Genomic DNA, 20,227 nt, shown 5'->3' on the forward strand with positions numbered 1-20,227 from the left:
GAACACCGTAAATAAGAACGACTTAGGATACCTCTGCGCCTAACACTCTCATGACCCAATAAGTGCCATTCTGTCTTCCCGCTCTTGCGCTGACTCGCGTTCCGTATCAAAAGACATGATCCTGTGTTTGGAATTTTGGGCTGATTTGCGGTCATTTTGACAGCTATCACAAGAGCATCCTCCGGCGGTCTAAACTTTGACTGACCCAACTTTTTCAACACCTCGAAAAAGACGAGGCCTTGGTCCAAAGAGGTGAAGATCCTGCACGCTTTGTTCGCCCATTCATGGAGATGTGGGATGATCCACGCTATGCGACCTGTGGCGGCGTCGCGAGCAAGACGGCCATCCATGGACATGCATCCTATGCTTGACGTATCCTTCTTAGGCTGCAGGCAGAACTGTCATGTCGAAGTTCCTTGCCGTGCTCCTCGGACTCAACATCGGACGGGCATGAGAAGAAGAACCAACTAGGGCATATCAAAGACGCAGTCATTCGTATCACGACCAACTATACGTCAGTCAACTAGCCGAGTTCACCAGCCATAGCAGCATCACACTCTCCTCGCTCAGCTTTTGAGAATATTCTATGCTGTGCTGTACAGTTCTCAAAGTGGCTGCACACGAAGCAGTCGACCGTAGTCTCATGCCTATGGAGGCGGATATTGAACAACTCTTTTTCGGATTTCAATTCTCTGTTGCGGGCCATTCGCCGGCTTTGTGATGGGTGATGACTCACGGGCTCTTGTATTCCTGTTTCACTTTTATCGAGCTGCACGCATCCTGATGTCACCTACGAGATGCTGGTGGGCATCCAGGAGGAACTGTATCATGGAAAAGCTCATACTGAAGAAGCTCAAGTCCAGGCAACTGAATACCCGTCTGTGCGACGAGTGACATCAGCCAGCGCAGTGCGCGGGTAAAATAGATCATCCTATTATCCCGGTTTGCGATATATGCCAGAGACATGCTGTGGTAGTGCCCGACAGTATCAAGTATATGGAGCGGCGTTTGTCAATGGAGGAGCTTCTATTGTGTCTTCAATCTAGTAACGAACTAAGTAATCCTCGTAATCTTAGTTCAACCCGCAAGAACAGCCATACAGCCTCGTCTCACTCTCATTTGAATGCAGGATCGATTCTCACGATTCGTTGACCAAGACGTAACGAAATCTTGGCTTGCCGGCTTCCAGGTCAATGAGGGTCTGGTTCGCGTCTTTCATGGGTCGCTTCTCTACCCATGGCTTGATGTGTTTATCAGCAGCGAGCTGGAACATTTCTCGGATCTCATCTGGGGAGCCAATACATGAGCCCGTGACGCTCTTGCGACCGACAATGAGACTGAAGGGCTTAAGAGAGATAGGGGCCTCCGGGACGCCGACCTGGACGAGCGTTCCCCCATGTGCCAACAGCGCCAGATAATCGTCAAAGGGCATCTGTTAATCTCATGTGTCAGCACAAAACCATGAACAATCGAAACAATCCATCCTCGTCACATACATTGTCAGATGAAACGGTGGAGATGATGAGATCAAAGCGCCCCTGATTCTTCTTCACCCAATCAGCATCATCGCTTGTCGCAATGTAGTCATCACAACCTAAGCTCATCGCATCTGCCCTCTTGGTTTCCCTCCTGGAAATGCCGACGACCTCGTCCGCACGCAGTGCCTTTGCAAACAGCACAGCAAAGTGTCCAAGACCACCGATACCTACAATGCCGACCTTCTTGCCGGGACCTGCGCCATGATACTTGAGCGGCGAGTACACTGTGATGCCCCCGCACAGCAGAGGAGCAGCAGACTCGGGGGACAGACCGCTTGGGATCTTGAAGACAAAGTGAGAGGGAGCTCGGTGATATGAAGCATAGCCACCATAGGCCTTGCCATTGTTGCGGTGCCTGTCATTGTACGTGTTGACGGACCTGGGACAGTACTGAGTCAAGCCCACGCTGCATGGAGCACAAGGTCCATCACGGCCAAGGCAGGCATCGCTCTGAGCACCGACGCCGACAACATCGCCAACTTTGATACCATTCTCGGCCTTGGAGCCAACGCGAACGGCAACGCCGAGTATTTCATGTCCAACAATGCAGGGGTACTCCGTGGCACCCTGAGCGAAACCAAGTCAATATCATTGTGCTTGCTTAATGCTAGGTTGTGGAATCGAGGCGTAAGAGCTCACTCACCCATCCTGACCTCAATACATGCAGGTCTGAACCGCAGACTCCACAGTGCGTAACTTTGATGTCAACGTCCGTCTCCTCCCAGGGCTTCGGCTCGAACTCTCTCCAGGCCATTTTCCCTTCCGAGGAGGAGATGTCGTCGCCCATCCATCCCTCGAAGTTGTATTCGGTCGACATTCTGGGAATTGTTTTTCTTCAAGAAGAACCAAAGATAAGAAAAGAAGAAGAAGAAGCAGAAGAAGACCCGCTGTTGCTGTTTTCTGCGTGTTATCAAGTGTATCCGAGGATTGTTCCTTCGAACAGCAAAGAGCTCGCTCTTTATACACCAGATCGTATGGGGATTTTCGTCTCCCGGATCCACGTTATCATCGATGTCGTCAGAGCCGGGGACTTGATCAGTTGCCTACATTCTGTCACCTGTGAGGACGCCGTCCCATGAGCCTTTCAAACAAGGGAGGCTCCCCTTGACTCGTATCGTTGTCCCATGAAGCTTAGGATACAGCAAGTTACCCGCTCATCATAACGTATCTCATGTTGACGACGATTGCCTTTGCTATGAGATTGCTGTATGATTAGTAAAGCGGTCCCAAGCTTAGCCTAAGTCCGACAATGACGCTACGACTTTGGTAGATGCGTAGAAGCGCTGCTCTGTGACTGATCGGCGATTGTACGATTTTTATCGGAGTTCAGAATTAAGGTTGACAGTCGACAAATCGATCCTGCGAACTGCGTGAAATGGCTCAGAAACTTTACGGCGATGTTCCTCGGACATATAATCTCCATGGCAGTCTACTATATCTACAAGATAGGCACGCTGGAACAGCTTGGCGGAGGCCTGGGCCAATTGGCACTTTGTGATTTTACAAGGGCCGCCAGTAGTCAGTGTTAGCCAGGGAAGATAGAGAAGATGAAATATCAGTACAGGCTTGCCCTTTATTATCTCACGAATGCTATCAGACCCGATCCTGGTGGGAATTTGCGGGATTTGATGTCCCACTTTGCACGTTCAGCAGACTTCGAGCATCACAAATGACTCGGAGTTAACGCATGTAACTAATTCCCCTCCCCGAGGTTTTGGATGAAGTGTTCAAGCGGCGAGGGCTGTAGAGAAGGAGACAAACACCGCAAATTAGGGCTTCGACGTCCATGAAGCATTTCCTGCAAGATTGAGGGAAGCTTCCATTCAATTCCTTGCTAGCATTGCCTATATACCTAGGTACCATTTTCTTCTAGAAAAATAACCAGGAAAATCTGTACCACTTCCCAGTATCAAGCAACGTCACGAATCTTTCGCCCATCTATAGAGATAAAGGTAGTATAATAGCCGCGTGAGTGAAGTGATATAAGGGGATAATAGACTCAGACATGGCTCATTGAGTCTCAAGGAGGGGTGAAGCAAGATGGTATCAGGTAAGTCAAGAGGTCATCGCAGACGCATTCTCGGACATTTCTCCAACGGTTTTCAGATTACATGGCGTTTGCTAGTGTGCTCTGCAACTAAGGTACCGTAACGCGGTCTTTAATAACTTGAATACCTACCTAGGTAGGTAATTTTCCAGGAACGCCGTGCAAGCCTCACACTTTACAACGGGGAGCATGCGACTAACGCTTGGGGTTTTCAACCGGTATCTAGGGGTACCTCTACTCTTGGGTAATGTTCTTTGAGATACCTAAGCGACGACCAAATTAAGCAGAAGTGTTCCCATAAATCCTCATGTCCATTTCTCAAATCAAAGAGTTGCGACCAATCTATCCAACCAACAGCTCGTTAGCGTGTGCCCCGCAGCTCGCTCGTTGCTCAACCAGTAGCGCTGCTGAAATGTTTCCGCTTCCGCCAGAGCTGAAGTTAGGTACATCTTGCCCCCAGTGGTGTAACGGACGTGGTGCTCGTACGATGTCGCTTCTACAGGTAGGTAGAGAGATAAACGGCGTCAAGGATAACCGCTATTCCACAATCCTTTCCCCCAGCCTTTGCAGCGAGGTGAACCACATGATGTTTTGAATACTATAGCATTTTCAATCCCTTCTGCGGCCTCGGACTTGCCCTGGAAGTTGTATCTAGGTACACTGAGTGCGTTGGAGCATAAGGTACCTAGAGAAGTACCTTAGAATGCGGTCTCATGTCTAGATCCTCGCCCCTTTGATGCCTGAATAGGTAGGTAAGTTACCTTGTGAAACGCCTCTTTACTCCTCACTCGTGCTACCTAGTGTCGCATCCAAGGAAGCTAAGTCCCTGCCTCCACGTGTTGGCGAGGCTTATTCTCTCTCGATCTCGGAAGGGCGTGGGAGCCTCGCCGCAGTCCGTGATGAGCTGTTCCATCTACAATTACGTGCATTTGCGTCTTCCCCGCCAGAGGCTGAGCAGCAGCTGAACCACCTATTCGTATGACGGAGGGCCTAGACTCAACGTTCCGTGGCCTCTTCCCGATCACTCCTGTATTTAAATATCTCAGGAAGCTCCATCTGCTTTTTGTCGTCAATACTTTCCGAGAGGACTTCAAGGGCTTTCTCAGAGTTTCCTATGGCGAAAGAACATTGGTGCTTGAACTACCTATACTACAGCAGCGAACAGCGAAACACGCGACATCATGTCTGGCCATCATCAGCCACCGCCACTTCCGCCCCGAAAAACGAGCGGTAACGGGTCAATCGCCCCTCCAAACCCGCCAGGACAAAGATACGGAGGCAACACTCAGTATCCATACGGAACCGTGAGCCCACAACAACAGTCTTCTTGGTACGGGTACCCATCGGCATCGTCATATCAAACTACGACTCCTCAGACGCCCTATTATCCCCCGCCTCCAGGTCCGCCGCCGCCTGGACATACCAGCTACCCATATACTCCGACATCAACTGCGCCCAGCTCAGTACCGCCGACGTCTCAATACTTCCCACCTCCCCCTCAGAGCCAGTCTCATACAAATGCTTCTTCTACAGCGCAGAGTTCTTTCCCTCCTTACCCTTCGTCTCTGCAGAGTCCATCTTATTCTAATCCTTCCCTGCCGGTTCAATCTCCGTTGCAGTCGTTTCCTCCACCTCCACCTCCACCTCTTCCTGCCAGACCACTGGTTCAGCAGAGTTCAAACTTATACAGTCCACATCCACCCTATAACCCAGCCCAAAGCCCTTCCCATCAAGCCTCGCATGCCCAATATGTTCCGCAACTAGATTCCTACCACAACAGCCCTCCATCTCCAGCTGCGTACATACGGGTTTCGCATGCACCAGCACAAGTCACCCCAGATCAAATCTCGTCATACCATTCTCCCCTCTCTGCGACAAGTTCACCAGCATACCTAGCCAACGCCTCGTTACCGCAGCCTGCACCACCGGGACATTATGTGCCATCCGGGACAGTTCAGCCATCAGCTCAGCAGCAACCGGCATATGTAGTCTCATCTGTCCCTCCTCCTATCCCACCACCATCAACTCGTCCTCCAATTCGGGACAGCTCGGACAATTATCATTACCCTCCTCCTCCAGCATCAGTAGGGCCACAACCCCCAACTTCAGCTCCAGCTCCAGCTCCAGCTGCACAAGCATCAGCACAACATGAATACCCCGAACCGCCAGCGCCGTCTGGGTTACAGAACAGCCAGCATCAAGTTTCTCGCACGCCTGTCGCGGCCCCCGATGTCCATCAAGCAGTGCCGGCCGCCGAGTCAACTCCGATTCCTCTGCCAACGCCCTCAATGTTCCCTTCTCAGCCGGATCATAGCTCACCGGTTCAATTCACCAATGATGCCGCCACGCCAGCTCCCCCACCTTCATCTGGTGTGCGCCAGCCCCCAACGACGCAAACCTCAGATCACATGGCCGACCTATCCACGCAAATGACAAATCTCAGCATGAATGCCGTGAGCCCTATTACAGCATCCCAGCCTTCTCTCACAGTGTCGAGCGACGATACTCCTCGGCCTCCGCCTCACATTCGTGCTTCTGGGACGCCACTCGAAGTCATCACTTACTGCCCCGAAGCGAGGGCAGTGGATTATTCTCTTTACTGGTATCGTTTGCCAGATCATCCGGATTCCTTGATCTGTACACGATGCTATGCTGACCACATTCGATCAACGCCCCTGGCAAGCAAGTTCGAGAAAATCAAGCGGCCTGACAACTTCTACTCTTCTTGTAGCTTTTGGTTCCCAAGGGTCAAGGAAGTCATCTGGCCTGTGGCTCTTCAAACGGGCAACCTGGATGCGCTGCGGGCATTTATGAAGAAGCGCCTCGACGTGAAGACATGCAAAGGGCGCGATCCCATCCCCGCTTCAGATGGAATTAAATGGTTCGGCATGACGGCAAGCGAGGTCAATGGCTTCATCTCATGCGAGGCCTGTTATGAAGATCGAATAGTGGGCACAGCATTCGAAAGCAGGTTCTCTCCGTATCGCCAACAGCCTACCGGCGAGAAATGGTCGTGCGACCTCGCTGTACCATACATTTCCCGAGCCATTGTCAAGCTAGCCAAGCGGAATGACTGGGCCGCCTTTGTTGCTGAGGCGGCTCGTCGTCTGTCATTGCCCAAATGCGAGGGGCAGGAGATCCAGTCAAACCACTGCACCTGGTATATGCCACGTCAGAAAATCGACAACATGCGGGCCTGCGAGGCTTGTTACCTAGACCGAGCTGGCATGACACGATTCGAAAATGAGTTTGAGAAGTACGACATGGGCACAGGCTTTGACGCCTTCTTCGAACACATGACCACTCTGTGGTCGTGCAAACTGTGCGACTCCAAGTATCTCAATCTGGTATGGGCAATGGAGAATGCCATTTATCAGCGCAACTTCTCCGTCTTCGCCAGCTCAGCAGAGGTTGCCTGCCGTCTGCCGCCCTGCACGGTGCACGGTATCGTCCGCGGCAATTGGTGGACAATCCAGGGAGGATGCGATAACTTTGACGTGTGTGAGAGCTGCTATGTTTCAATAGTCAGGACCTGCGGCGTCAGCCAGTTTTTTGAGCCTGCAAAGCGCAATCCTGAGGCGACTCTTCTTTGCGATTTCTGCGTTGCCAGCCCCCGATTTCGCCAATACCTCAGGAAATTCGCCCAATCATTGGATCAGGGAGTCTTCAGTTACTATATCGACTACGTTCGGACCTTTGCCGCTGTTCCAGTTTGTCCCGGCCTCGATACCGTTGAAAAGGGTCACTGGTGGGGATATCCGAATGCTTTGTTCTGTCAGGATTGCTATCTAAGCTTCGTTGCGGACACAAAACTCGGCGAGGCTGTCACTATCAAGAAAGGGTATGACGAGCGCGCCCAAATCTGCCAGATCTGGTCGTCTCGCATGCGCACCATGTGGCTGCAAGTATGCGATGCTGGCCCTCCGGGATCGCCCGAGTCCGATGCCAAACTGGCTGAGTTTGTCGATTTCGGGGCCAAGAGGTTGGAGATCTATACGCAGACCGTCCCTCAGATGAAGTTCATCCGCGATATGAAGCTTCTGAAGATGCAGAATGCCATGCATCAGGGGCTTCTGAGTGTCATGTACAACAACATGGATGGGCTCGCATCGGTGGCTGGCACTGTAGATGGAAACCTCCACGGCAATAGTCAGCTGGGCTGGTACGCTACTGAGCATGGAGTACAGGGTGCGCAATTGAACAACAACATGCAGGCTGGCTATGCAGACGCGAATCGGATGGACGAATGGATGCAAATATTTCAGCTGGAGATGATATGGAAGGAGGTTGAGTAAGGTAAATGGTCGGCGATAGAGTGGCCCGTGGAACATCAGAATGACGATCACCTGTTCCAACCCCAATGTATAGCCTTGAAACTTGCGGAAAATCGACTTGTAGCCCAGATTGGTTTTGTTTTAAGAATTTCACAGCTCATAGCGCATTGGAAATGATGCAACTGCTTCCTAGTATGGGGTTGGTGCCTGGGGTACCCTCTAATAATCCGTCTCTGCTACCCAGAGATGGGCCGTGTGTAAGATTCGTTTGTTCCATCCTCGGCCGACCCTCGGCAGCGGCTGTGTTAAATACTCTAGTGCCCGCTTCAATCCCGATGGTGTGAGGGGGGCTCGAACGAGCTGAGAGCAGACTGTGGGGAAACGATGCCACGTCTCGACCCATGTTGACGTCGGCGCCTCAGTTGTATATAATGAACCCCTCCCCAGCCAGACGGGTTCCTGAATCACTCTTTGTGATATCTGAATCACAGTTATTTACCCTCAGCACATGCTTGCCACCGTCACGAATATGTCTCTCCCACAAAGCATGAAGGCCGTCGTCTTCGATGGACCCCGCAGTATCTCTGTTCAAGATCGGCCAGTTCCCCAGAGTACGCCCCTTCAGCCTGATATCCCAGAATTACATATTGAATAGTCTGTGACCATTCTTAGTCAGGGACGATGAAGATATCATTGTCAAAGTGAGCGCCACTGCTCTCTGTGGCTCGTAAGTTGCTTTTCTTTCTTCTTTTTAGTGAATTTGAGCAGTCGTCTAACCACGGAGCCCCTGTATCAGCGAGCTGCATGTTTACCGCGGTCACCAGCCATCGGAAACTGGATTCATCATGGGACACGAGTTCACTGGCACCGTGGTAGCTGCAGGCCCGGCGGTCAAGTCAGTAGCAGTTGGTGACAAGGTGGTAGCACCTTTTACAGCATCGTGGTATGTTCTTCTAGCCCCGGCTCTAGTGTTATCTCATCTCGCACGTCGAACTTCTATGAGATGCTGATATGCTGCTGCTGCTTTTGCTTACCACTCCAACAGCGGCAAGTGCTTTTTCTGTAGAAATGAAGCCACTGCACGCTGTGAGAAGTCCATGCTTTTTGGATCGACCAAGCTGGATGGTGGCCAGGCCGAATACGTCCGCGTCCCAATGGCCGATGGCACAGTCTCGAAAGCCCCCCCCTCAATCTCAGATGAGGCACTCATTCTCATGGCGGACATCTTTCCAACCGGTTTCTTTGGTGTCAAGTCGGCAATCAGCCTTGCGCCGCCCACACTCAGCGTTCAGGAGTCCACCATGGTCGTTATTGGATGCGGTCCCGTTGGCTTGTGTGCGATCGTTGCGGCCGCTGAGTTGAAGCCCAAGCATCTATTTGCCATTGACAGCGTCGACAGCAGACTCAGACAGGCGCAGCAGCTTGGTGCCGAACCTCTAAACTTTGCCAAAGACAAGGAGGGAATGCTGGCGAGAATCCTGGAAGCTACGCATGGGAGAGGCGCAGACTTGGTCGTTGAGGTCGTGGGACTTTCACCGGCCTTAAGGACGGCTTTTGATACTGTGAGGCCATTTGGGGTGATTAGTAGCATCGGCGTTCACAATGCAGAGGTATGTTCCCATGACACATCTAGCTGCCGTTGACTTTTGGTTGATGACTGTTAGATTCCATGGTCTGGAAGCGAGGCTTATGGGTAAGTACCGATGGCGGTCATGTTCTTTTTTGCGAAGTTGGGTGAGCTTATGTCTGACGGAACGGCGTGTAGCAAGAACCTTCGCCTACAAATGGGCCGATGTCCGGTCCGTAGCATCTTTCCAGAGGCTCTTGTCTTGCTTGAGAAAAAGCAGCACCTGCTTGGGTAAGCCTTCGTTCATGGTCTAGTCGTACATCAGGGAACCACTATCTGACGGGAGATGGCAGCTTCATGTTCGAGAACACTATACCGCTGGATGATGCTGTTCAAGGCTATGCCTTGTTCGATGAGATGAAGGTCCAGAAGGTTATTTTCAAGCCATGAGACACGTAGATTGGATGAAAGGACGAAGCATGTTGTTTCTGAACGGATCAGGTGAGGAACCTGTGATTTAAGCAATCTGTTGACCCGAAGAAGGGCGTCTCAGAGTGGCAAGGGAAATAGAGCTAACACGTGAAGCGTTGTTGTATTGACCCTTCATCGCGTGGGCCCGTGAGTTTCGTTGTCTGCTGTTGCAAGTACATACCTACCGGGACCTTACCATACTGTGAAGAAGACAGACAACATTTTTTACGCATCTGCTCATGTCAAAACTTGTAACAAGCCCGCTAAGTGCAATCCTTCCATGAGTGCATACATTGAAATTCATTTCCCCTTTGATGCATGTTTGTGAGACCCCGCGCCCTTCGAACTACATCGCCAAGGATGGACCGCCATATATACTCGAGTAGTACACAAGCCAATTTCAGCCCTTTGTATTACGCAACGCACAGGAGATCATTGCCACCTAAAAATGGCTGCCAAAACCCCTAACGATGAGCACAATGTGCTAAATGGTTCGTTAAGCCTTCTTCAAACGAGAATGCTAGTCAACATGCTCACGGGTTGAACAGTCCAAACATCTGGAAAGGTGGCCAATGCCGCCGGCGCCCACGGAGCCGCTAAAGCCAACGCCGCGGAGCAGTCTGGTGATGATTCAGACGACGATCCAGACCAACAGATCACCGAAGTTGCAGTTGCTGCTGGTGAGAGCGGTGACGTAAAGAAGAAGAAGAACAGGAAGAAGAGGAACAAGAAGAAGAAGAGTCTCGTCCAGACGGAGCCTCCATCAATCCTTATCTCAAAGTTGTTTCCAATGGGCAATTACCCTAAGGGCGAAGAGGTTGAGTATAATAACGACAACCTCTTGCGCACTACTGATGAAGAAAAACGTCATGTAGAGAGTCTCGGCAGCGACTTCCTCTCGGACTACCGCCAGGCGGCTGAAACTCATCGTCAGGTCCGCCAGTGGGCACAGAGAAACATCAAGCCGGGTCAAACACTCACCGAGATTGCCAACGGCATCGAGGACAGTGTGCGGCGTCTACTCGGCCATGACGGCTTGACTGAAGGTGACTCCATCATTGCCGGCATGGGCTTCCCGACCGGATTAAACATTGATGAGATTGCTGCTCATTACAGTCCAAATGCGGGTGATAAAGTTGTCCTCCAACAAAATAATGTCATGAAAATTGACATTGGCGTCCATGTCAATGGTCGCATCGTGGACAGCGCATTCACAATGGCATTTGACCCCATGTACGACAACCTCCTCGCAGCCGTCAAAGATGCTACAAATACTGGCGTTCGTGAGGCTGGAATTGATGTTCGCCTCGGGGAACTGGGTGGATACATTCAAGAGGCCATGGAGAGTTATGAATGCGAGATCAACGGTGCGACATATCCAATCAAGTCGATTCGCAACATAGGCGGCCATACAATTTTGCCGTATCGCATCCACGGCACGAAAAGCATCCCAGCTGTCAAGTCAGACGACATGACCAAAATGGAAGAGGGTGACATCTTTGCCATTGAGACCTTTGGAAGCACTGGCAACGGTTGGGTTTACGATCAGGGCGATGTCTCGCACTATGCCCTGCGCGCAGATGCGCCCAAGGTGGACTTGCGCTTGTCTTCTGCCAAATCACTCTTGAACGTGATCAAGAAGAATTTCCACACGATTCCATTTTGCCGACGCTACTTGGATCGGATTGGACAAGAAAAGTACCTCCTCGGTGTATGGAAATCGCTCTCCCAGGCTGTGCATCCAGTCGGAGTGGCTAACGGTTTAATAGCTTAACACTCTTGTGAAGTCGGGCATCGTCGAAGACTATCCGCCTCTGGTCGATAAGAAAGGGTCTTACACGGCCCAATTTGAGCATGCAAGTAACCATTGAACCTGTACACTATCTTCTCGACCACTAATGAATTGCACCAGACGATTTTGCTGAGACCTACCGTGAAGGAGGTCATTAGCCGTGGAGAAGACTATTGATGGTAGCACCGCTGACAGTCGACAATCTTCTTTCCGCGTAAGGCCCCGATTGATCAATCCACGGGTCTCGTCATCAGGCAGAAGCTTGAGGCCTATTTCCTTCTCGACACTCTTTTCGGATATTGAGTTATGTGTTGCTCTGGACGGTCTTTGAGGGCTGCTGGTTTCAGATCGGAACCTGTGGAGCCCAGTCTCTTCACATACCTAGGTAGACAACATGAACCATTGCAAACAATTACAGGAGGGGAAAGAAAGATGGGGCAAAAAAAACCATAAGGGCAATCATAGATGTACACAAAGCTTACAGTCACTACCTCACTTCCTCAATGAAACATTGCAGCCCAGCCTCATGGTCCGGTCTAAGTGACATACATCGGCAATCCCGACGGAGAACTATGTAAACCAATGCCATTACTACTCTGTATTTGCGATGCTTCCAAATCATATTTCTCCATCGGAACTAAATCAGAAATTTGAGCGTCTGCGGCTCTCTCTACAAGCTCTATACATTACATTAAGGGTCTTTGAGTAGATCAGAGCTGGTCCACACCAGTCATCCTGCTAACCTTGCGAAAATCATCCCGAGGCTCAAACCTTCGCTCATCAGTGCTTGCACTGACTGGTTGCCAGGCCTTGAGCAGTTGAAGCTCCTCCTGTCTTCGATTTAATCCGCTGTCATATGCGTCCGAGCCCAGCACAACGCGGGCAGCCCAAGGCCGGCCAGCCGCAACGCCCTCTCCCTTGATAACATCAATCATGGTGGAAGCAGCTTTGGCGGGGGATCCCGGCATAAGACTCATGGGGTCGTTCGAAAACATTCCGATGATGTTGTCAAACAGTGGCTTGTACGCATTGGATGGCTCAGGACCGGCAGGGCTAGCGTGCGCCCCTTGACGAGGCTGCATCAGGTTGGTGATGAAGCCGCCGCAGTCGAAGGCGACACTGCGAATCCCCAGGTCACTGACCTCCTTGTGAAGGCACTCTGCAAAAGCACTGAGAGCTGCTTTGGTCATTGAGTAGTGGGACATGGTGGGGAGAGCCATCCAACTTGAGCTCGAGGAGGTAAATGCGACGCAGCCGTGGCCCTGGGCGCGAAACAGAGGCAGAATGGCCTGGGTAATGTGAGCCGGGCCAAAGAGATTGACTGAGAACATGTTTTGGACATATGCATCACTATTATGGAAAACGGGTCAGCAGACATGTCTCAACAACAAACTTCTTGAAAACGGCTATCCTTACTTTGCATCCTCGATGGCCGTCATGGCGGACATGCCAGCATTATTCATCACAACGTCAATGTGACCAAAAATGTTCCAGGCCGTCTCAATTTGGGTTCTGATCACTTCGATGCCGGCAGTGACCTCCAACTCCATCAGGGCAATGTTTTCATATTGAGCCTTGACGTGACCGAGCTTCTCTTCAACCTTTCTGCCGGTTGCAATCACTTTGTCGCCGCGGGAGAGTATGTGTTCCACCAAGGCTGCTCCAATACCGGATGTAGATCCAGTGACGAGGAAGACTTGAGGAGCCATTTTGCCACAGAAGATTTGTGTATTATAGTAATGAAGTTTTCAAGAAACTTTTGGTGGCGATCAAGCGATGCGTGAATGTTTGGTGGCGTTGTAAAGGACTGCAATGATTCTGATTGTGACTGTCAACAATTCGGTTTCCAGTCGAAGAGCTCGATGAGACCATATATACTTCTTCCTTCCACGCTGAGAGGCCATCTCATTCGTTTTACCACCCACATTGCTTGCTACATCTGGGCGGCTTCAACGTGTTGTTTGCATCCTAAATCCGAGCAAATTTCACAAGCTCCATGTCGCGCCCTTGGATTACGGACGAGATTTACGGACGAACTTGGCGGACGAAAGTCGTTCTAGACCCCCTTAAGCCGTTTGGGGCTGACACAAACACAGCCACGGAACAAAAGGATGGGAGTAAGCCGATTATGCGCCTACAGCACCCGGGGCATGCACACTCAAATGTCACCCAAAAGCCAATTTCTGATGTGCATATATAGCTCCTTGTACGCGGTCGCTCCATTCCTTGGCTCGGTTATTTTGTCCAGTTTACTAGAGCGCAGCCTATTAGAGAGCCGTACCTTACGCTTGATGCGAATCGGACGACGATTAGAACCACCCCAACTGGTGCGGACTTTGGTAGAGTCTTCGTCCGTCCGTGACACATGGGTAGGCGACTCACCTCCGCATACCTCAGCTAAAAGGCAACGAATTCAACCCTTCGTCCATCGGACAAGAATGGTATTACTTTTCCGATATCACTATCACGCACCAAACTTGACGGATTTCATCGAGTCAATGTTTCTTCTGCGTGACAACTGAGCTATCTGCAGTAGCCGCCTCTACCGAGCGCCTTACTCTAATTCGCACATCTCTGTTCGTCCGAAATGGAGGAGCCTTATCTCCTACCAACAGGGAACCCGCTGCCTCATCGCGTGAGAAAGATGCGCAAGGGAACTCGAAGCTGCACCGAATGTATGTCCTGTATAGACGAGTTGTATCTGGTAGCAGATAGACACTGATAGCAGTCTTTGACAAGGCCGAAGACGCAAAACGCGCTGTGTTTTTTCTCCCGGTGACACCGTATGCGTGCTGTGCAAGTCCCGGGGCAGTCGCTGTATCGAACAAGGTTACGAGGACGCCAGTCTTCCAAATCCCAGATCTGGTGCAGCTCGGAAAAGCCCTACCGCCGAGAAGGCGTCTCAGAGTCGGAATGAGCCATCTGTAGATCAGCCCCCCAAGTTCTGTGGAGATGCAGAGACATCAGATGCCCTTGCCTCAGAGAGAGCAAACCATGCTCCGATTGTATCTCTACTCGTGGATGTCAAGGTCAGTTAAGCAAGATTCAAAGGCCGACTGCATCCACATGCATGCATTCACAAGCGCTTTGAAGGCGAGCTAATCGATGGCTTTGCCCAATGCACAGCTCTCGGCATCGGCGAAGGGCGGACAAGACGAGCCCTCAAATCCAAAACCAATGCCTTGGTCCATGCAGCCTCTTGGCAGCAAATCTGCATATGTGTGCTCTACGATCCGCTCGATGCTACCCAGCTATGATACCATCATATCCGTTCTCACTAGAAACGGGTCATGGTGGGACAGCTTCCGCTCAAAGGCATATGCCATTTCCGAGGCGCCTTCCCAGACGATCGAAGCCTTCGCGAAGAGGACCTATACGAGCAGCAACCCGGCCGATATAGGTGCTCTGGCCATTGCATTTGCTCGGAGCTTGAATAAGCATCGCTATCTGTATACTCTGGTAGATGACCTCGTCATCTCGGACATCAACTTCCTGACGACTATAGAGGGGCTGGAATGCCTCATCCTTCTCGCAAAGTCATATACCGACTGCGGCCAGCCAAAAAGAGCCTGGCTTGTATGGAGAAAAGGTGCATCTGCAACGCAGCTTATGGTGAGTCAGTCCTTGTTTGGCTCAGCCATCCGGAGGGACGCTGGCCTCGTCTGACTCGTCATTAGGGACTTTGCTGTGGTAGTAACTACAGCCATACAGAAATGAGGCTATGGTGCTCAGTATATCACGGCGACAGATTCTGTAGTATGCTGCTCGGCTTGCCTTATGTCCTCAACGACAATCACTACCAGTCTGTTATCAACGCGCCGGGGATGGCCCCAGGCTTTTATTTTGTCCTCCGATGCGCCATCATCTGTGGAAAGATCATTGACCGGAATATGACTGTCGGCAAGCCGTCATTCGCGAGAGCCATGGAACTAGACGAAGAGATGGAAAGCGTTGCGTCGTCACAGCCACAGGACTGGTGGGCCGTTACAGAGACCTTGGACCAGCCGCTCGAACATCTTGAGCTCAACGAGCTCAGAGAGCAGCTATTGCAACAATTCTACTTCTACTGGGTCAAGCTGTTCCTCCATCTGCCATTCCTGGTGGAGACGACAACGAGCTCGCCACACTACTTCAGCAGAATGGCCTGCATAGAGGCATCCAAGCAGATTCTAAAGAGATATCGACTCTTACGCACCAGAATGAGGTCGGGCCACTGCTTGTTCGAGTGCAAGACAACAGACTTTGCGTGCTTCACCGCTGCTGTTGTTCTTCTCATTGGCACGTTCCACACCAGCGCCACGTGTCACTCGTCCAACAGCGTGGAGGATGACCTAGAGCTGGTGGCAGACACCGATAGGCTGTTGCTCGCAGAAGAAGTTGAAAACGACTGCAAGGTTGCCGCGCAATGCCGGAAAGTGCTCCAGATGTTAAGTATTAGGGAGGCTGAACCAGCGGAAGCAGATCGGGAAGTCGTAATCCCGTACTTCGGGGCCGTGATCCGCAAACGTTCTCACCGCACACAGCCGGATCCTCGGCCTGTCACTCTGCCTCGGCCGGGTGGGCACTCAAGTAAGGACCTCGGCGGCCTTGATATTCGTCCACCGCCTCCGTACAGCTGCGCCGAACAGACAGCGGCCATACCAGCCGTGGAAAATCCGTGGAGTCTGGAAGGATTCTCGCTAGAGTATATAAGCCATCGTGGATTTGACAGGGCCAATTTGGGCGGATTCCTAGGGGCGGATGAGGCCGCCTGCACGCAGGATGATTCGACATCGTATATGACCTCGGCGGCAATGGAGTGGGATCCAGGTTGGAGCGTTCTTGATGATATAGATGATACCGGCAGAGACCTTTTGACAGGGATTGAGGACTGGTCTGCAGAGGACTTCGAGATGTAGCGGTCCTGGAACCGATATTACATCGTTGTCTGGATGAAGGCCATCTGAAAAGCTGATACCAATTCAGATACCTCGGATCTAGGGGGAACGATTGGGTCCATTTCCTGCGCATATCATGTATCCCATCTGAGAAAATTTGAAACATTGTATGCGGCGATCATAAACAATGCGGATAGGCCGGCGCAAGTATGCAGATACAGGGATGAATTACTAGGGCGAGTGATGTACTACCTATACCTTTGACTGTTTATGCACGTCCACTTGAGGCATGTTGTATCTCTATAATTTCCTCACATTTTTGGGGGGACCGTGCCATAAACAGCTCGCAGCTACCTTATCATGTGATATTTATACCTAAAAGGCTGGCCCTCGGCCATGGTGATGAAGCTTTCAACGGGTTTGCTCCTCACTTCTGGGCCAGTTGACTGTATAGAAGAGGATACCGAAGTTACGCTGGCTTTTCCAACCAAGGTAAAACTTCCTGATTTTGTCATAGTTACTGGGACTTCTTGTAATTTTCCCGACAGTTTATGCGACCCGTGCCGAGTATCCGCTACCCTGCTTCCACCAACTGAAAGACCTATGTGCTATGGGGAAATCGAGGTGACTGCAAAGCCAAGTGGGGCAACCTCGAATCAAGGGTTTTTTTTTTTTTTTTTGTATTTTTTGTATTTTTCTCTATATATGTATATGAAGGTAATAGTATGTTAGAATGTGATTGCGTTGGTCGTGCGCCAGTGGTGATGCGAGTGATTAGGTATACACGGTGAATGAGACCCTGTTCGGCTTATAGGTAAGAAAATTCTAAACAGTGTAAGTGAAGACTGCCTACCTCCCTATATGCGATCGCAGCTAGGTACTATACAGAATAACTAAATCAAGTCAACTGCGAAACAAAGACTCAGCTGTATCCACCGATACCGAGTTTATAGAATGTTCTAGATGTCGCTATTCATCGAGCAGCAGCAGTAAGCATGTAAATTCATGACCCATGAAGAAGGGCAAGCCACAACTTATACAGCGTACAATGTAGCATCGTGTACAGGTAGCTATTTTACACTCTCAAGAGGGTAAGCATCTATATCAGATATCGGAGAATATTGATATCTCGCCATAATAAGACGGCCCCTTGGTAGGTACCTAGGTATGGACAGCAAGCTCAAGCGTGCTTCGTGGCCGCACATCTGGCCTGGAGAACTGGTCAAAGTTACAGGGAAAACCTACACTACTGTACCTGTCCCAGTATGATAATGGACATGAATTGGTGCGCCGTGTGATTCTGAGCCGCCTTGAATGGATGGGTCCCATCTCACTCGTATCTCGGTATCGAGCCGAAAAATCTCTGCCATTGGTGCAAATTGCGTCCTTGGATGATGATATAATCGGGAGTCGGGCATGATGTCAGAAATTGTGGCGACAGCCCCACAGGGTCGTCACCGAGCCGAGGGAAAAAAAATTGACAGAAATCTTATCGCAGGCAGATTGCTCTAGAAGTATTCTAGATAGGAGAACTACACCCCTGAACTATCAGGCCGCTAATCCCTTTGCGACCCCCTTGGGGCGGGACAATCCGCAGGCAGGGCACTCCTCCCGTCGGTGGGATCTTCCGGGTATGCTTGAAACAGGTGCAGTGGACGGAGTGATGCGCAGTAATTACGAAGCATTTCTTTGTAATGCTCGAAGGTAAACAAGTTTCTCTTCAGTTTCCATTGCGTTGGTAGGTAGTAGTAATGGGGGAGCTTTGGGTGGGTAATTGAGGGTCGAAGAGTTGCGGTTGTTGGAGGTATTAAAGAGACGGGCATCTGCTCTTCGAAGGAAGCTCTCAATCAACCAGAACAGCATCAGACAAATCATTCAAACATCTCCAGACTTCGCTTTTCCCTCCCTCATCTACCACCCTCTTGTACAAGCCACACATCATACCACATACTTCAAAATGAGCGCACAGGTTACCTTTGATACCTACCGCGGCGCTGAGGGCGATGTCCCGGTCCGCAAGACCGTCACTAGGCAACTTCGCCCTAACGACGTCTTCATCGAGATAACGCACTCTGGTGTTTGCGGCACCGACCTTCACTTCAGACACTCCGACATTACTCTGGGACATGAGGGTATCGGACGAGTCAAGGAGGTCGGCTCTGCCGTGACTGGCTACAAGGTCGGCGACGTCGTTGGCTTTGGATACATCCGTCAAGTTTGCGGCGACTGCGAGTGGTGCTTGACTGGTAAGTATCTTCAGACTTACGCCAATCTGAAAACGCAATACTGACAGATGCTTCCAAGGCTGGGATCAGTACTGCTCCAAGGCTGTCGCATACGGCTACACCGACTTCGACACCGGTAGCTTTTCAGAAGGCGCTGTTCTCGACGCCCGCTGCGTCTTCCACATCCCCGATGAGATCGACCCCGCAGACGCTGCTCCTCTGATGTGCGGTGGTGCCACGGTCTGGACCGTTCTCGACCAATACGGCATCAAGCCCACTGACCGAGTTGCCATCATGGGTATTGGCGGCCTCGGCCACCTTGCCATCAAGATGGCCGCCGCCATGGGCTGCCACGTTGTCGTTTTGTCTAGCAGCGAGTCCAAGCGTGAGGAGGCCCTCAAGTTTGGTGCCAAGGAGTTCCATGTCTTCCGCCAGGGAGAGAAGTTCGAGGGCAAGATGGAGCCCATCAACCACCTTCTCCTCTGCGGAAGTGCTGCCGTCGACTATGATGCGTAAGTTCCCTCCAACAAGGATACCCAGTTGCAGTTCATCATGTGCTGACGATCGTTTCTCTAGTCTCATCCCTCTCATGGCCCCCAACGGCACCATCTACCCCCTCACCGTTGACTTCAACCCTTCCAAGCTTGTCATGTTCCACGTCGCTGCCAAGGGTATCCGCATCCAAGGCTCGGTCGTCATTTCCACGAGCGAGATGCGAAAGATGCTCCAGTTCTGCGCTCGACACAAGATCACACCTCAGATCGAAAAGTTCCCGCTCAACGAGACTGGCATGAGCGATGCCATGCGACGCCTGACTGATGGCAAGGTGCGATACCGTGCTGTTCTGGTTGCCCAGAACTAAATCGCTGAGGAATGACGATCATGACAATGCACTCTCCCAGTAATGATGTAATGAAATTTGATCAAGCGGATGACTCGTGGGAACTGGAGGTCGGGATAATAGACTTTCTCTAGATATAGATTTTTAGGTCAATAGAGGCCTTGAAACCAGGTTGTGATCACCTGCCTAGTTCGTTGATGCCATGCCATTCAGAGATGAGGCTCACTCTTAGTTAACCTAGAGGAGTTGCCCCCTCGCGGTTCTCAGGATCTCATTCGCAATTACGTGAAGACAATACGGGCGAATATCTGTGTCATCTACGTAGCTGAAGCAATGGAAGGAGAACCGAATAACACGCATTATTTTCTGGTGCTTGAGAACTTTGGAGCATGCATGAATGGATGATTAGTATTTATGTCCTACAGATTATGGAAGAACACTCTTCAATCGCCGAAAGTTGGCTGACAAATGCTCGGCGTTTGAGTTTGGAGACGGCACCTGACAGTCACGTGACATTCGCCTCGAAGCTGCTTGGTAATCTCACTCTCCGCCAGCTCCGCAGAACCTCATACATGAGCGTTTCGTCACTCGTTGA

The 20,227-nt window shown here is 51.0% G+C and overlaps 7 protein-coding genes across 7 annotated transcripts; 5 read left to right on the forward strand and 2 right to left on the reverse strand.

Annotated features, from left to right (window-relative positions):
* Positions 1-1,138: 1,138 nt before the first annotated feature.
* Positions 1,139-2,355, reverse strand: TRIREDRAFT_58412 (uncharacterized protein; the record flags this gene model as incomplete). Its single annotated transcript, XM_006963735.1, has 3 exons — positions 1,139-1,432; positions 1,497-2,105; positions 2,182-2,355. 3 exons carry the CDS (start codon positions 2,353-2,355, stop codon positions 1,139-1,141), a joined length of 1,077 nt encoding a protein of 358 aa, XP_006963797.1.
* A 2,411-nt stretch (positions 2,356-4,766) lies between these two features.
* TRIREDRAFT_105251 (uncharacterized protein) lies at positions 4,767-7,880 on the forward strand (the record flags this gene model as incomplete). The annotated part of the gene is made up of 2 exons (XM_006963549.1): positions 4,767-7,029; positions 7,111-7,880. The coding sequence occupies 2 exons, from the start codon at positions 4,767-4,769 to the stop codon at positions 7,878-7,880; spliced, it is 3,033 nt and encodes a 1,010-aa protein (XP_006963611.1).
* Positions 7,881-8,388: 508 nt separating this feature from the next.
* On the forward strand, positions 8,389-10,030 carry TRIREDRAFT_76218 (uncharacterized protein; the record flags this gene model as incomplete). Its single annotated transcript, XM_006963550.1, has 7 exons — positions 8,389-8,470; positions 8,532-8,586; positions 8,656-8,802; positions 8,905-9,469; positions 9,524-9,552; positions 9,625-9,717; positions 9,780-10,030. 7 exons carry the CDS (start codon positions 8,389-8,391, stop codon positions 9,874-9,876), a joined length of 1,068 nt encoding a protein of 355 aa, XP_006963612.1. The 3' UTR covers positions 9,877-10,030.
* A 657-nt stretch (positions 10,031-10,687) lies between these two features.
* Positions 10,688-11,768, forward strand: TRIREDRAFT_3049 (uncharacterized protein; the record flags this gene model as incomplete). The annotated part of the gene is made up of 2 exons (XM_006963466.1): positions 10,688-11,608; positions 11,667-11,768. The coding sequence occupies 2 exons, from the start codon at positions 10,688-10,690 to the stop codon at positions 11,766-11,768; spliced, it is 1,023 nt and encodes a 340-aa protein (XP_006963528.1).
* A 631-nt stretch (positions 11,769-12,399) lies between these two features.
* Positions 12,400-13,398, reverse strand: TRIREDRAFT_59002 (uncharacterized protein; the record flags this gene model as incomplete). Its single annotated transcript, XM_006963736.1, has 2 exons — positions 12,400-13,039; positions 13,106-13,398. 2 exons carry the CDS (start codon positions 13,396-13,398, stop codon positions 12,400-12,402), a joined length of 933 nt encoding a protein of 310 aa, XP_006963798.1.
* Positions 13,399-14,276: 878 nt separating this feature from the next.
* Positions 14,277-17,986, forward strand: TRIREDRAFT_105255 (uncharacterized protein; the record flags this gene model as incomplete). Its single annotated transcript, XM_006963551.1, has 11 exons — positions 14,277-14,364; positions 14,429-14,718; positions 14,816-15,305; positions 15,401-16,562; positions 17,115-17,206; positions 17,284-17,289; positions 17,381-17,400; positions 17,520-17,555; positions 17,633-17,657; positions 17,732-17,793; positions 17,831-17,986. 11 exons carry the CDS (start codon positions 14,277-14,279, stop codon positions 17,984-17,986), a joined length of 2,427 nt encoding a protein of 808 aa, XP_006963613.1.
* A 537-nt stretch (positions 17,987-18,523) lies between these two features.
* TRIREDRAFT_58466 (uncharacterized protein) lies at positions 18,524-19,653 on the forward strand (the record flags this gene model as incomplete). Its single annotated transcript, XM_006963552.1, has 3 exons — positions 18,524-18,812; positions 18,871-19,303; positions 19,368-19,653. The coding sequence occupies 3 exons, from the start codon at positions 18,524-18,526 to the stop codon at positions 19,651-19,653; spliced, it is 1,008 nt and encodes a 335-aa protein (XP_006963614.1).
* Positions 19,654-20,227: the final 574 nt, after the last annotated feature.

This window comes from Trichoderma reesei, assembly GCF_000167675.1.
Source record: "Trichoderma reesei QM6a unplaced genomic scaffold TRIREscaffold_5, whole genome shotgun sequence".
In the NCBI taxonomy this organism is placed as follows: domain Eukaryota; kingdom Fungi; phylum Ascomycota; class Sordariomycetes; order Hypocreales; family Hypocreaceae; genus Trichoderma; species Trichoderma reesei.